The sequence below is a fragment of the Vidua macroura genome, chromosome 13 (genome assembly GCF_024509145.1).
Source record: "Vidua macroura isolate BioBank_ID:100142 chromosome 13, ASM2450914v1, whole genome shotgun sequence".
Taxonomy (NCBI): Eukaryota; Metazoa; Chordata; class Aves; order Passeriformes; family Viduidae; genus Vidua; species Vidua macroura.
Genome location: NC_071583.1, coordinates 7,783,454 through 7,800,513, shown reverse-complemented (window position 1 = coordinate 7,800,513; position 17,060 = coordinate 7,783,454). Strand labels below are relative to the sequence as shown.

General features: G+C 40.1%; 1 protein-coding gene across 1 annotated transcript in view; it reads left to right on the top strand.

Annotated features, from left to right (window-relative positions):
• PTPRG (protein tyrosine phosphatase receptor type G) overlaps positions 1–17,060 on the top strand; it is a 392,257-nt gene that overhangs the window by 212,867 nt on the left and 162,330 nt on the right. The window contains exon 4 of the mRNA XM_053989294.1: positions 893–1,041. Within this exon, the coding sequence (XP_053845269.1) occupies positions 893–1,041 (149 nt within the window). The remainder of the gene's footprint in view (positions 1–892; positions 1,042–17,060) is intronic.

The window sequence follows — 17,060 nt, the reverse complement described above, 5'->3', positions numbered from 1 at the left end:
TGTGAGGGATGAGAAGAAATAATTTTGTGGGGAGCAGTTTTTAGGAATGGTGTGTATTAAAACCAGGAGATGCTGGAAAGGAAGGGGATATTGTAGTGGGAGTAGCAGAAAGGAATTTTTTGGAAGCTGGAATCAGTTATTGGTTGGACCACAGGCCTCCCCTGTAACATGTGCCAGGTTCCACCATACGATTCTGCCCTCTGTTTGGACCTACGGCTTTTATTGTTACATAAAATACAAAGGCTTTTGGAAATGAAAAGAGAATACAAAGAAGATCTTTCTGACTCTCATTGAATCACGTAATAATAATATCAGAGTTACTGTAATAAAACCCAGTTCTTGTGGAGGATGTCTCATGACTGAGTCTCAAAAATGTTATTGTTTCTCTCCCCATTTTACAGAGAGGAGGAGCAGGGAGGATAAGGAAAGCACCCAGCATGTCCAGCAGTAGAGGTGGGAAAGGGCACAGGGATCCCCACCAACAAAAAAGAGGAAACCCAAAAAAACAGGAGACCCATTCTTTTCTTAACTTGTGATCTACAGACCTTGAGGGGTTTATAAGGGCAGGGACCATGGTCAGCCATTACTCTCTGGAACCACATTAAACAGGTTTTGATGTAGTTTCCATTTAAATTTTAATCAAAGTCCAATAAGGAGGGCAAAATGTCCTTGAGAAATTTGGACTTTGGGATTTTCTGTAGTCTGTGTAACTTCATAATCACTTCCAGAATTAGCCAACATTACTTGCAGACCTGATTTTTAACAATCCCTTTAAAGAGGAAAATGATGACCCAACATTTTACATGCATTAGAAGTATTCTGATATAATGAGCAAAAACTCTGTTTCAGAAGAACTATGCTGAGTTTCTTTCTCGTTGTTCTGTGTGTGCAGTTGCTATCCTGTTGAAGGACGATTATTTTGTCAGTGGTGCCGGGTTACCGGGCAGATTCAAGGCAGAGAAAGTGGAGTTTCACTGGGGTCAAAGCAACGGATCGGCTGGCTCCGAACACAGCATCAACGGCAAGAGGTTCCCCGTTGAGGTGAGTGGAAAGACACGTGCTTGTGTTCTCAGAGGAAACAAAATCAGAATGTATTGCTGTAGTCCAGGGCAACTGTGAAACAGGGCAATGTTTCTTTCAGTGAATGTATCACTTTGCAGGCCCTTCCGGCCCTCACAGCACTCCATCCATAATCTCTCATGTGCTTCTGCAGTGTCAGCTTTGCTGGCCTTGCCAGTTCTCATGTCCCGTGGGTTAAGTTGCAAACAGCCACTTTTCTCATTTGTCCCATAAGCTTTCCATGTGTGGGAGGATCTGCTTACAAATATCTGCTGGTTGACCTTGTTGTCCTCCAAACTTTTCCTTTCCCATGACGCTTACAAAGAAATAGCAGCAGTTTGGGAGCCATCGTGCTGAGACCGCTGTCATCAGAATTGCCTCCTTGCCCACACACAGGACCTGAGCTCTACCTGGGTTCAGCTGCTGTCCCCTGCCTGGCACTAGCAGGACCTCTCCACAGATCTGTGCAAACAGCTCTGCGTTTGCTCTGCCTGTGCTGGAGCCAGCTGGACCCGAGCCAGCCCCATCCACGAGCGGCCCAGCTATCCCAGGAGCGAGGGACAGCCTCGGGCACAGCGCTCTGGGGACGCAGGCGTGCTCAGAGACAGGGCCAGGCACCTGTGTGCAGTGACTGGGGGACAGGGCTGCAGATGTGCTCAGAGGCACCTGTGTGCAGTGACTGTGGGGATGTGCCTTTGGAGGGCCCTGAGTGCAGGGGCTCTCAGGGAGCTGGGTGCAGTTGGGTCTTGGTTTGTGAGCAACAGCCCCAGGTCGCTCTTTCATCACTGCAGTGTTTCCTGTGTCAACAGAGTTTGTTGATAGTTTTCATTCGATAGTCAAGGTTTTGCATGGTGAGATAAACAAGAGGTTATCTGGGATTACCTTTGCCTGTGGGTAAGCAGATAGGCAGTTCCCAAGTGTGGCATGTGGATCCTGAGCAGGTTGCAGGGAGCTGCGCTTGCTTTCCCAGAAAATTCATGGGTGAGCAGAAGTGGTGGTCTTGGGACTTGATTCACCCCCTAGTTTGCCATAATTCATCACATGTGGCTTTTAGCCAAGTCATATTTATCAGGAGGTGGGAAGAGGCTTCCAAAGCTTGAAGGGAGGTTGTAATAGACTGGTGCATTATCAAAACCTCCAATTTTCACCTGCCTGTTCAAACCGCCTCATCACACAAGAATTAGAAGCTGTTTTTTGTATCCCAATTGTGTACCTGTATGTTAGATTTTGTAAGAGGCAGAGATTTTATTTTTGTCTTCTTTTTAAAGAGCTTTTCCATTATCATTTCCTTGATGTAGCTGTGATTTCTCACAAGGGGCCACCCCTGAGCAGAAGGAGCAAAGGCTCAAACACTGTCATGCTGGCCTGTCTGTCTCAGTTGGCAATACTGATGTTTGTAAACCTCAGGAAGATGCACTCAGGAAACCTACAGAGACAGTCAACTCCTCTTCTGAAATTTGGGGGAGTGGAGGGGGTGAAAAAGCCTGGGCCTTCTTGTTTGTGTCAAAAATAGTATTTCTACTTCAGAAACCCTTTCTTAAGATTCCAAGGCTATTTGATGGTGGCTTGATGAATGGAAGCTCTTATACTGTGGAAATAAGCAAGTTCCTAAGAAATAATTTTCCTATGGTTTCAATATTCTTCATTTCAGTTGTTTAGAGTATTAACTAGAAAATTGAGGGGAGACTGCCTTGACTGCCTTTAGGAATTTATGTTTATGTTATTTTTGCTTGTTTATGAATGCTGAGCAAAATAAATTGCTGGATCAGATAGGTTTAGTGTTAATCCTAATAATTTCCAAGTGATCTGTGTTTGTTGCAATGACATGGACCTCTGGCCTCTGGCCTTCCTTGTTATGATGACATTAGCAGAATTCCCACAGCCATTCCTTTACTTTTTTTCTTTCTGTAAAGAAAGAACAGTTTCCAAATCAAACCTTTCCCTATTGTGATGCTATCTACCTCCTACACAAGAATTCTGACTTTCAATCATGTGCTGCAAAGGATTTCTATGGATGGATTTTGGAGGGTCCAATAGGGCTAAGGTGATAAAATTGAGTCTTTAGTGCTGATAGATGCAAAACCAGTGTAAATAGTTGGGATTAGACTTCTCAATCAGTAACTGTACATGTATTCTCAGTGGGGCTTTTAATTTGTAATGCTAATTGTGGTGCAGCTTGCAACTGTCTGATGCAACCCCAATTGCCTGATGCTGGGACGTCTGTGCCAAAAACACTCCGCTTCATCTGAGAAGTAGCATTTCTAGGGAGGCTGTAGAAAGGATAAACTAAAATTCTATCCTACAGAAAGCAAAGCCTCAATCATTCTGATTATTCTGAGCCCATGGATGCAGGAAAAGCTTACAGCAGTGTGTAGGTACTGGCATTCCAGTTCTGCAACAGTTACAATGGCAATGCAGCTGAGAGGAAATGTTTTCTAAGTCTTTATTTTGCAACCAGATGTGGACTATGCAAAACCCATTAGTTCCAAAGCACATCCCAAGGGAGCACAGATAGATCAGCTTTATCCATAGAATGAGGGCTGTGCACATTAAGTTTAGAAGTTTTTTTCCTCTGGGAAACAAAGTGCTTGCTGGTAGTCTTTTTTTTTCTTGAAGAGGATACAGAAACTAATTAGAAATGTCAGATATAATACAGAGCATTATTGTTTGACCATGTTGTTTGGTTTTTATTATTACAACTAATGTGTCAGATAGTAAGGCTGTCTACATTAATTGGTTTCCTTCATTGAAGCCCATCTGGATCATATTTTTTTATGATTTATATGTTAAATTAGTTAGTAAGATATATGAGAACATCCTTTTGTTTCCTGCTTTAAAGGGATGTTGGATCAAAGGCATATTATCTTGCAGTACTTCATTGTAGCATATTGTGACTTCTTTTTAAACTATGGCACGTGTAATGGTATTCTTTCATTATGTGGTCTTGATTGCTTATTTATTGATTAGATTTTCCGTAGTGATACTTGATCTTTATGAAGCCATTATGAGTTTGGCTTTCTCTGAAGCAGCATACATGATCAGAGATGTCCATTTGCTTCAAACTTCCACATACATCCAGACTGATACCAGGCCTGGTCAGCATTCACTAGAAACTTCTTTTTCCCCTCTTTCTTGCCACTTTACAAGCAATAGCTGGGTGAGGCCAGGAAGTAGTGCTGTGATGCTGCATTAAAGTGATACCATTAGTGTATTGCTGTGTGAGTGGAGTGTGAATCCTAATGAGGACATGGGCTCTGTGCCAGTTTAAAAAAAGACTCTCTCTCTTTTTTTTTTTTTTCTTAGAGTTAAGAAAAGTTTTTAATGTTGCATTTTCTAAATTTTAATGAATTTCTGACTCCTTTGTATTTTGTTATTGTTCTTCTCCACTATAATTCCTCAGGTTATTTTTTTTCTTTCTCAAGGTGCGGTAATATAAGTGGACATGCAAATGCTAGAAACCACTTAAGTGGAAAAGTGACAAAATTAAAATAAAGAAGATGAGCTTCCCTCAGGCCAGAAGAGAACGCGGGTTTCCCTCATTTAGAATCAAGAGGAGTAATTGCAGCACTTTAATCTCCTGTGCCACCAAACTGGTTCCCAGCAGCAGGCAGGGCTCACTGTGCTGGCTGGCTGCTCTGAAGAAAACCCAATGCTTAATATTTCATAGCAAGTGAGGAGCTGATGTGGCAGTGCTCTGTGTGCTGCTGGAGTGAGGTACCACCATCCCAGCATAACCATGGGGTTATTTTTTAATTTTTTTCTTAGCTGCCTCTTAGTAATTTTTATGCAAAATGCCGCTTATTTCTGTGAAGAGCAGAAATCAGAAGAGTGATTTTAATCATGGCTGTGTTAATTTGATGTGAGCTTTGGCTGTTTATGAGCGTTCTCTTTAATGGTGCTAATTGTCAGTTATAATGTGAACACCATTATACCGTACTATACAGTAATTTATTTAGTAAATGAGTATCTTATTCCAAGGACCATACTGCAATATGCCGTAGAGACCTCATCCTTTTACTCTTACATGAGCAAACTTGTACTGTTTAGGCTAAATTGCTTCTGAAAGAGCAATGTGATTTCATAACCACAAGTACCAACATGCGTGTTTTTGGAAATTTCAAGTTCTTTTCCATTAATAAAAAAAACCAAAACAAACCAAAAAAAAAGACCCAAAAACACCCCTCCACAACCAAATAAAACAACCAGCCAAACAAAACAACCAAAAAAAACAGAAAAAACCCACCACCCTCACAAACAATCCCAGCAGAAAATGAAGAGCTGACACCCTCTTATGTCAATTAACAAGCTTTTACATTATGTTTATGTATTCACTTTATGAAATTATTATTACAAAACAATCATTTGCATTAACAATTCTTGCTGCTCTTCAAGTATGTTTCTTAGAAGACTTTCCAGGTTCTAATGGTATCTTTGTTCTTGCTACTTTGATTTTCTTCCTTTTCTCTTTGAATCTACATACTGACATCTGTGTGGTCTAGATCTACAATTAGTTGCTGTAATTTGAATGCTCAGATAACCTTGCCAGAGTTTATCATTGTGTGCTGTTCTACCTCTCATTATGTTACTTTAATTCTGATAGTTTGTATTATCACAGGCAGATGACAATCAGTGTCATAAAAGTAGAAGAAATGAGTGGTATTCAGTGCACAAAAGCCTTTACTACAGGGAATAAACTGAGATTAGTTACTCAGTTTACTAGGCTGGGTTTTTTTGTTTGTTTGTTTTATCCTGAATATTAAGACTCTATATCACACCTGGAATCACCTGCAGTATACATCCAGCCTTCTGTCCACCTATGAATGGCAGGGAATATTTACTTAGTATTGTTAGAAATGGACCATTTCTGTTCTGCAATTTTACTCGTGGTGCAGCTGTGAGTCTGTTTAGATTTGCACACACTTTATGACATTAAATGATGAACATACCACAGCATGTTCTTTTCCTATACAGGAGAGAATTAACACCCTGTATTGCAGCTGGGTTTATTATTTCTGGCATCCAGCATATCTGGTAATTGTAATTTTGCAAAGATCTCTGCTGCTGATTTTAAGCACAAGTGAAGATTAATTGTGAAACAGGGAGCCAGTGTTTGGTTTATTTCCTTATATTTTGTTTACTTGTTGCTCTTCAAATTTCCATACCTCCATCTGGCAGGATGTAGCAAAGTAGAAGTCAAAAAATGATAGGGGGACCTAAAGAGGACTACTGGGAATATATCACAGTAAGATACTATGACTATCTAAAGTAATTTCAGCGTAATATTCTCTCCAAGGACCATATCCACACTTACAAAGGGATACTTAGAGCTCCCAGTAACTTTGATGGGAAATGTGCTGGTGAAACTGTGGGTGAGAATTTGGCTCCATACTCATGCTGTCTGTGCTGCAGAGTGTCCAGGGAATTTAGCATGCTCTGCTTATTCCATCTGCATTTCTTACAGCACCTCTGACTTAATCATTCAGACAAGGAAATGGCTTGGGGATTTTCACATTTAATTTCTTTTTCTTCACAATGACACTTAGCATGTTTTTTGGTTTGGTTTTTTTGGGTTTTTTTGTTTTTTTTTTTTTTTTTTGTTTGTTTGTTTTTGTTTTTTTTTTTGTTTTGTTTTGTTTGGTTTTTTTGTTTTTGTTTTTGTTTTTTGTTGTTGTTGTTGTTGTTGTTGTTTTTTTTTGGTTTTTTTTTTTTTTTGTATTCTTATAGACTTCTCTCTCCCCTTTCCCCACAATCTTCAAGGGTCCAGATAGCCATAAAATACTCTAAACATACAATGTGCCAAAAAGCCATATCTGCATCACTGTCTTATCTAAAAAGCCAAATCTACATCTCCATCTTATCTCCAGTAAAGTAAGATTTTATTCCCAGAGTCTCTAGGCTTTACTCCTTTTTGCTCTTCACTGCTTTTAAATCTTGTTCAAGTTTCTCATTGTCAGGAAAGCAGTGTGTCATCATTTTAAAGACATAAAATGGATGGATATATTGAACACATCGCTGAGTTTCCGTCTTGTTTCACTGTGAGTAGTGGAAATTAAACATCATCTTATCACTGTCTGGTTTACTGTTTTATTTTCCTTAGTGTAGCTGCTACACTGCCTCCTCTCAGTTGTCTTTAGTGTCTCCCATATACTGACAGGAGAGTCAGTTGAGACTTTAATTAATGGCTTTATTGTAATCAAGGATCCATTTTAGTGCAGAATGCTCCATCTTATAGTAGTGAAATATTTAGTCTCCATCTGGCTGATCTTTTCTGTGAATGTCCCATGATAATTAAGAAGAAACAGGAGAGGATGGTCTGAAATTAAATATGTTTAGTGGAGGGGTTAGTGTATCTTGGGACTGTTAGTGTAGAGACTCAGACAAAATTTAGGAATAGAACAGCAGTTTGGTTTTATGGCTGCATCTTCCTGCTGTCTGCCAGGCCCCAGTGATTTCTAGACTGAATTGCAAATGTTACAATGCATCTGGAATTTGATTTTGAAATAACTATCCAGTGGCATGAATCAGAGATAACCCTTTTCATTGTGGCTGGGAATGTCCTGCTTTCCCCAAAGGATTTCGACTGACTTGTTGAAAAGGTCAGAGGCAGTAGCACTACACTGCAATTACAGTATGTTAATGATGAGCTAAGAGTTCTACATTCTTCTTAACATAAGTCCCTGGTTTTCTACATGATTAATTGGAATCTGAAAAGACTGACAAGGAGAAGGAGGATCAGATGGGGTGAAAATAAGAGATAAGAGGCTGACAGCCAGCTCTTGTTGTAAAGGAGAGTTATTTTGAATAGGAGAAAAAATCAATACAAAGGTTGAAGGATTTTACAGAGTTGTAAGAGCTACTTTAATGAAAGGTAGCAGATTCAATAGGATTGTTACTTGAAATGTAGGATTGTCTGAGTTAGAAAAATGGGACTGTCTCTTCCCAGTTGTAAAGGTGAACTCTGCATGCTGAGCTTCCTGTGTACTTAGTCCACTGGATTTACTGGCATTTGCTCTGGGTACTCAGTATGATAAAAAAGGGGGGAAATATGTAGGGGAGCTTACTAAATTCTGTTCTTCAGGAAAAGTTACTTGTCTATGTGAGGAGAAGGAGGAGGACAGCAGGTGATAGGTGATATTTCTGCTGCTTCAGCATGTTAGGTAGCTGCCATGTGAGTGTCTAGCAGTTTCCCTCAAGGAAAAGGGGTTCATTATGAGGAGGTGGCTTCATTTGGCACTGACTGTAATGAACAGGCCAGGACTTTGGTCAGCTTGGAAGGATGAACACTCATGTCAGCTTCCTCTCCCCAGCAGTGATGGTAAGAGGTGAATGCAGGTAGGGAGGCTGTGCCCTGAAGCTTTTTAACCTGGGCTAGAGTTGAGGTGAGGTGAGGAGTCAGCTGAACCTCAGCATCAAACACTTCTTGGACAGAAGCACTTAGTGTGGGTAGAAAAGGGGGCTTCAGCAATACAGCAAGAGAAACTATTAAATTACTCTCAGTAGAGATGACCACTTCAATCTTAAATAGGGAGTCAAGTTTTCAAGAATTGCTCGTAGCTTTTGAAGTTTGGGAACTTAAATGCCAGAAGGCAATTTTTTTTCAGGTAGCACTGCACAGCCATGAAGCATGTGAGGCTTACAGGGAGGTGAGCTGCAGGTCCCTCAGATGTGTCTGGGCTGTGGGCTCTGAGCACTAGAACAGGTGCACACTCCATGCTGTGCCAGGCTGGCTGCCCATGAGGGTCCTGGCATGTTGGTTAGGAATAACACGTGAGGCTTGATAAGTGCTCAGCACAGCCCCTTTCCATTGGGCAAATCCAACGTCTTTGGGATGTCTTCCCCTGGAGATGTGTGACCCTTCATGATTATCCCAATAGACTCTCTGGAATAACAAAGAGGGATAATATTTAGGGGTGTGAGAGATAAAAGAAACATTGCACAAATATGTTAAAACCTTAATGTGGTTAATGGGCTGGTTGGTAGCTGTCAGAAAGTATTTCCCGTGGAAGCCATTTCACTGGGACTCAAACAATCAGAATAGATTTCACTAATGTTAATCATGATTTAAGGCAGCAAGCAGGAAATTATTTAAATTATCTATTATACTGGTGCTTTACTGATTGCATTTTACTTATTTTGGGTGTTGTTTGGGGTTTTTTTCCTGAAAAATTCTAAGCAGTGGCTATAATTTTGTGCCAAGAGAATAAATTATGTCAGACATGTTTTTTGCTATGAGAAAATTCAGTACATTTATTCAGACACTTGGTTTTGGTCATTTTATCACGTGTTAAAGAACTGCATTGCAAGGGATGACTACAAAAAGCATGTGTAAACCAGAAAGGAAGATGCATCTTCTTGTCTGGTTATTTGTGTATCCAGAAATGTTTTTCATTAGAACTGATTTTCCAATGCAGGTCACCAAAAGGCTTTTTAATTCTAAGGGGGAACAGGCTGTGAAATATATTCATTGTGGACTGTGCTGATCAGTAGTATCATATTTGCCTTCTTGCCCTTCCACCTGAACCCCTTTGCAGTTTCTTATATTGAATTTAAAAGCTCTTTGGGATAAAGACTATCTCGTTGCTGGTTTCATGCAGCACCTGCCCCAGAGGAATTCCTGCTATGGGATGCAGCAACATGAGCATAATCATTGTTATTTTCCCAGGTCAACGGCATTGTATTTCCAGACAGGATGGGAAGGTTAGCTAAAGTTGAAAAAGGATCTAAAACACAGCTAGAATTTACTGCCTGGTGGAAATGAAACAAAAATCAAGTAGCTGAAAACAAGAAAAAAAATGTATGTGTTTGCTCATGCTTTGAGACTCTCGTCTTTCTGTAAAGAAAAAACAGTTTGGTGAAAATATTTGTATCCCTGAATATGTGTCCCCTTGCTTCCTGTTTCTCTACATGGCTTAATAGGAAACATTTTTTTTTTCCCCTAAATAGTTGGGCTTTTCAGCACATTCTATGGAAGGCCAGTAATGCCCTTTCTGTCACTTTCCCATCTAGGCTGGCTGTCTGCAGAAGGGGCTTTCCTTTATCCTCTGGCTTCAGAGAGGAGGCAAAGTGGGCTGGTATTTCCAGGAAATGCCTGCAGCTTCACTGCCTTTGTTAGCATATCCCACAAAGACACTTGGCTATTGTTGGTCATTGACCATTCAGTAAGGTTTTTTTAATAAAACTTAGCTCTGATCTACACATGTGTAAGAAATTAAAATTTAGGCTTTCCACCGGAGGTAGAAATAGCATTACCAGGTGGGAAAAAAGCTTTTCCCCCTACACTGGGCTAATAGTTTGTTAATGGTTTCTTCAAGCACAGAAAATAGCTCCTGGTCTGCCAAAAGAGCATTCGTTTTCTCCAGATGGGATTGTTAATTGTCCAGGAAAAGAAAATCGAGAGTGTTTCCCTAATAAATTAGGGATGAATCATTCTTCTCTGGGACTGGGGGCAGATTTGACTTTTTTACAGACTCTTGAGGACCAAATGCAGGGTGGAGAAGCAAACTTGCTCACCCCAAGTGGTGGATGTAATTTGAGAAATAAAAGCATGCAGTAGTATAACATCTCTCACACATTTGTTATGAAAGGGAGAGCTCTTAGGGATTTGATCATGCCATAAATTGATGAAATTTCTTTAATTTTGCAATTTTTTGCCCTTATATATGTTTTTCTGACATTCTGTGTTGTGGAGTTCCAAACTGCAATAGTGTTTGTGCTCTTTACCTTAACCAGATTGCTGTAAGGGTGATTTTAATTAATTTTTATACCTGTATAAAGCCCTTCCATTCCTTCAGGGCAGTAATGCCTACAAATAAGATAACATTTTCAATACTCAATGCCTGCATCCAGTGCTCAAGGGGTTTTCAAAGAGTAGAAGGTTTAGCTTTTTAAAATGCAAAACTAGCCTCAGATGAGTAGTCAAAATTACAAAATGCATTTGAAAAGAAGAGGAAAGCCTCTTTTGCTTCATTTCTCATCAACTTTGGTTGAGTGGGGAATTCTATGCTCCTTTCTCTGTGGTCTGTGTCCTCCTAGGGCAGGTTAGTGCTCTTGAGGGAGAGGGTGGCTTGCTGGGAGTTGAGTGACACATTTGATCCTGAGGTGGCATGTTCCAGACAGGATGATAATATCTCTTAAGAAAAAGAATTGTCATTACATCCAGTTCAAAATAGGAGATAAGCAATAACTGGACGATTTTGAAAATGATTAATTTGAAATTCTTTGCTTGAGAGCTCTTTTTCTGTTTGGGAGGCAGGAATGTGAGCGCTCACTTAATGAGCTACATTCAAAAGATGAAATTTCAAGAGAGTAAAACTCAGTATTTCCTGAACATAAATTGAGTCAGCCATCCTCAAATCTGTAGTTGTGTCCTTCTCTTCAACCTAATCTAATATTCCCCTTGCTTCCTGTTTAACTAGGAAAAATGTAAATACCTGAAGTAGAGACCTTCGTACATACCAGTCACTGATGTTAAAGCATGAGCTCTTTACTCAGTGATGCTGGAAGCTACAGGCTGTTGTTGCTGGAATACCATTTCTGAAAGCCTGGTAGCCCTCCCACTGAACCATATGGTGATTTATCAGACAGTTTAGCAGTAGCAAGACCATGACCCAAGTCTGAAAATGCATATTCCTTATGTTGCTTCTGATAATATGTTCCTGTTCTGTTCCTTTTGTAGCATTGTGAATGCATGCATTGAGCTGTGTGTCCCCTGGAAGGGAATTGCTGTATTTCCAGGGTATGGGATTACAGTGTTACAAGTTAGTCTTTCAAGAAACTGAAAGCATTGGTTTCTGGAGTCTTGCAGCTCAAATGGCTGTTGTGTTGGTCCATTTTTAAGAAAAGAAATATGAAATATATGAGAGCTCAGATACAACTCTCATGAGACAATGTCAGGAAATTAATGTTTTCTGTGGAAAAAGAGCAAGCTCTCATTTCAAAGAAAGCTTCCTAGCAGACCATTTTGGTTTGCTTAACACTTGCTACACGTGATCTCTGACATAATATTGCTGCATTTTTAGCAGAGTTAGTTCAGATGTTTTCCCATCATACTTAAGTGATGTAGCAGTGGAAAGCATTCTGGTAACACTACAAGGAATAATTTGGCAGCAGTCAGAAGCTGGAACTGAAAAAAGGCAGTAGGAGAGAAATAATTAGTAAGGATAATTGTCAAGCCTTGACAACCTCGTGTGTCTTTCTAGCAGTGAATGGATTCACCTGACACCCAGAGATAGCTATCTGATAATGGCACTCATAAGATCCATACATCGATACTTTATCCTTGAAACAGTATTTAAAGTCTGCTCTTAGATTCATTTCTTTACTTCTGTAAAGTTATAGCAATCTGGGATTTGAGATAATGCATTAACTACAGCCTTATTGGACCTTCTTCATTTGCTGTATTTTAATACATCTATGGTGATTGCTGAAGAAAGATGCCTAGTGAGCTTAATCTGCTTATGCTTTAAAAAGAAAGGATGCTGAGAAGATTTAAATGGGGCCTCATACAGAACAGGTTTAAGAGTTTGCAGTGCTCACAGTGGCAGGGAGTTTTCTGCAAGAGTTATTTTAAATTTTGAGCTTCCCTGATGATGCTGGCTCTGCTGACCTCATGGAGATGGGAGGAGGAGGAGCTGGGCACAGCTGAGATTTTGCTTTTGTAGATTGAGATTGTGCACAGGCTCTAATAAAGCCAAATTGTTGCTGGGTTAAACATGATGCTGCTTCTTTCTGTTAATGTTTCCTGCTGGTCCACATCTCTTCTCATTGAGGAGAACTATTTGTGGGATTGTGATGTATATCCCAGGACCCAGAAATAGTGTGTGCATGGTTGAAATAATGCCCATGCAAATAAGTAACCTGTAGATAAGTATCACAAGAGATTTAGGTCTGCTCCTCTGAGTGTACTCACCAGATTTCCCCAACTGCATATGTGTTGGATGAATTGAAATGGACTGGAAATTTTATTTTTGATGACATCTGCTGTGAAGGACAGGAGACATTTAACAGGACAATATCCCTTCCCTGACTGCACCACATTTATGTGCTGTCTCTAGCAAGGGAGAAGCTCATGTTGAAAATAACCTATTTAACAACATTAACAAAAAATCCTTTTTATGATAAAGGCTGTAAAGATCAGTGGCTGCCCTCTGAGTGCCTGAGAGGAATTATTTGTACCTCTGCCTCTTATTATTGACGGGCGCTTCATTGCAGGGCTGTTGCTGTCCCTGCTGTGCCACCACCAGCTTCACTGGCAGGTGGAAAATTCAGCACTTTCATAACCAGTGGGTTTTCTTCATTTTAAGAAGATTATGGCATGAAAGATGGAGGAGGAGATCAGAACTGGCAGGAAGCTGTGATTTGAATAGGACCTTCAATTTGACACATGTTATGTCCTTAAGAGAGGAGTCGGTGCCTGGTTTTGTTGACAGGTGTGGCGACAGCTTTGAGGGATGACAGGCACTTCACTGAATCACTAAATTGATCTGATAATCAGTAAGTGAGTTTGCTAAGAGCAGGTACTACGTGCCTTCTTTGGGGCTTGGTTAAGTTAGTGACAGCTTGTTTTAAATATACTAGGAGGCCATAGTTTATTTTTCCTTTCTTTTCTGGGAAGAACCCCACTTAGAGCCAAATAAAAAAAGCCATTTCTCCTCTTTGGTGGTAAAACCACCCTGAAGGTGACCAGATCTCACTGCTACAAAGAAGCTGCTGTCCCAGGTTAAGCTATCTCCATTTTCTCCAGATAGTAGTGGCCATCAGCAGCCACAAGTGCTTGTCCTCTCACTGTGGCTACAGCCTTTCACCTCCATTGCCTTCCCCAGACAGAGGGCATCAGCTTTGCAGCAGCCTTTGAATCGCTCAGAGCCTTGATAACAGCCTTGCTCCCATTTCCAGCTGCTCATTCCCAGCTAGCCTGGGAACCATGGACTTTTTCTCTTTTGGAGCACAAAGAGGAGGTTATTCCTTTCCTTGGTGGCACAGTAGCCCTGCCCCACGCTAGAAGGGGGGGCAGGTGCTGTGAACTGGGGTGCAGGCAGCAGTGCTGGAGGGGATCTCCCTCAGGTGTAACCTTTGGGCTGTTTGTGAGCTCATGGCTGGATTTGCAGTTGCCTCCCCATTAGTTCTGCTATTTACTGTGGAAACTTGACACAGGGCAAGTTTGTCAAATTAAAATGTTCTGCCTCCAGCATCAGGCATACAGATTAGAGTTTATGCTGGTTTGTACTGGAGCTATTCAGAAGGGGAGTTTTGCTTCAGGAATTTTCCAAAGGTGATAGAATTTGTGAAAGTTCAATATGGATTTATTTTATGATTCCCCAGCAATGTCTGTATAGTTTGCTTGGGTTCAGATAAAAACCATTTGTGGTCAAGGTAAATATTACAAATCAGAGACTTTTTTTCTTATGTGCATTCATAGTTGTCCTCTCTTCTTAAGACATAAATTGAATTTGTGTTCTTCATACCCTAATGTATAAACTATTTCCTCTTCAAAAAAAAGAGTATGTAACAAAGGTTAAAAATTATTTTTGGAATCCAAGCATTTAAGTATACATTACTATCTGTTTTAAGGATAGATAATCAATGTCAAAAATGATACTTCCGTGTATTCCTAATAGGTCACTGTGTAAATATCCATAATGGAATCGATTTCCTAGGTTATGGCAACCATTAGTACAGAAGGGGTTTCACAATTAATGTATCAGACATTTGTCTTTCCTACTTACATGCAAAATGATTATTTATTGATTATTTTCAATCCAGGTTAATGATGTTGAAGAGGTTTCAGTATCTCAATTTAAAGTACTTAAAGTGTGCTTCAAGAGAAATATTATATCCCTTTCAAGAAGCTGTGACTAATATCTGATAAGTGATTTTCCTCTGCATTCTCTCTCACTTATATATGCATACATATATATATATATATATATATAATTCATAAAATAAGGATGTTTGCACACCTAGAAAGTGTCAGTGCTATGTGAATGAATGGTCATGTAAAATGATTGTATTTTCTCTTTTACCCAAGAAGCATGTGTAAAACCGAACTGTACGCTGAAAGTCTTGCTTGCATAAAGCTCTTTGGCAATAATAATGGGCAGAGGGAAGTATATTAAAAATATGTAATAAGTGACTTAGGATCCTGTGTCCCATTTGGAAAGAGACCTGGCACATGGATCTGGCTAATTTCAGGTCAATACATGGTGGCTTCCTCAGTTCCCAAAAGTCAAGCCCACAAGCATCAAAGTAATTTTTAGTCCAGGAAGAGCTTGATCTCTGCTCCTGGCCCCATCGGTATGTGTCTGTGTAAACCCTGCTGTCTTGTAGAAAGAGGTCTCTAAAACGAGAAAGATGCCTGCCTGGCAGCCTGTCCCACTACAGTCAGAAGGGACAAAGGACTGGCCAGTTGAGGCAAGGACAGTCTGTTTTCTCTATTAAAAATGGTGGACATTTTCCTCCTCTGACGCACGATTCCAAAGAAACCAAGATCCAGAAAGTCAGTCCATCTCAGTTCAGAAGGGTGTGTTTGCCTCCACTTGTCCATGCTCACAGGCAGGAGGTGGAGGCTCAGTGGCAGCTTGGGGAGGTGGTGGCCTCCCTGCAGAGCCGTGGATGTGGTGGAAATTCCCTGCTCCATTCGCAGGCAGAGATGCATGTGAGCTCTGAGCCTAGGGCTGACATCTGCTTTGCAGTGAAACTCTGCACTGGAAGGTGACATCAACTCTCTGTACTGCTTTAAATTCATATTCCCCTTGGAAAAAGAAATCTAGTATTTAAGTGAAGGTTTGATTTTTTTATTATTAATTTTTTTTAATTTTTTTTTTTTTTACTTGTGAGTCTCCTAGTCATTTTCCTGATGAAGTGTCAGCCCTTTTTCAATGAGTTTAAGTCTACTGACAGTAGACTGACTTTTCTTAATTATCTTTTCCAGACCCCTTTAAATTAGTCCCCTAGGGGTCTCTGAACCTCATATTGAAAATGACAGCTTTAATATTTTCTTACTAAATACATACAAAGAGTTGTCCAGGGATGCTGACTCACATAAGATTGTTAATTCCGCCTGGAAAACAAAAGAATTTGGTTTCAAGTGGCAATACATCTGAGGGACTGGGGCACAGTATGGAGGAAGAGGAGAATGGCCATCAGATGTGGCCATGGCTTTGTCCGCGCTGGAAAGAGTGTGGGAGGGGAAAAACCATTTGAAGCCATTGAACTCATGCATAAATGTATAGCTTTCAAATAGCTAATTTTTTATGTCATAAAAGAAAACTGGCTAGGGCTGGTTCCTTCTTTATAGCCCTGTCATAAAATCTGAAAAATTAGGTTTATAATTTATGGTCTGAAACCACCTTAACTATTGCAATACAAACAGCATCACTGTACTGCAGTTTATTTCTAAAATGCCTCTGGTGAAAATATTGCAGTGCCATAATTAACTAATACCAAGATCCTGTTTGCTTCGCTTTCTCTGCTTTCCCCAGAATTATGCAGTTAGTATAAATCCTCAAGGCTTGGAAGATGGCTTCAGAATAATCTTGCATCACCATGTCAGTTAAGACAATCACTAATAGTGTTTCTGTGGCTCATAGAGTCTGTCCCATCACTGGCTGGATTTATAAGGAGAGATTTACATAGTTTTTATCTATGTCTATATATGCATGCATGTATCTGTGTCTACAGAAAAAAAAAAAACAAGTAAAAAAGAAGTGCAGAGGAGAACAGCGTGCCTGCTGTCTCCTAATTACTTTGTTTTTTGATATCTCAGCAACATTGATCTTTCAAAATGATCTCTTGCTGGTGGCATCAGTTTTATGTTGGAAAATATTCCTGCAATTCTGGCAATGATAAACTAATTACAGACTATACATTTTTAATGATTTAATCTCCTGTCATATTCCTAGAGAGGAGTGATCCTGATTCCAAACAAATCTCCCATGCATGACCAAACACTCATCATGAAATGTATGGTTTTCATTAAACCCCATTGTTAATAAAGGCTTAGG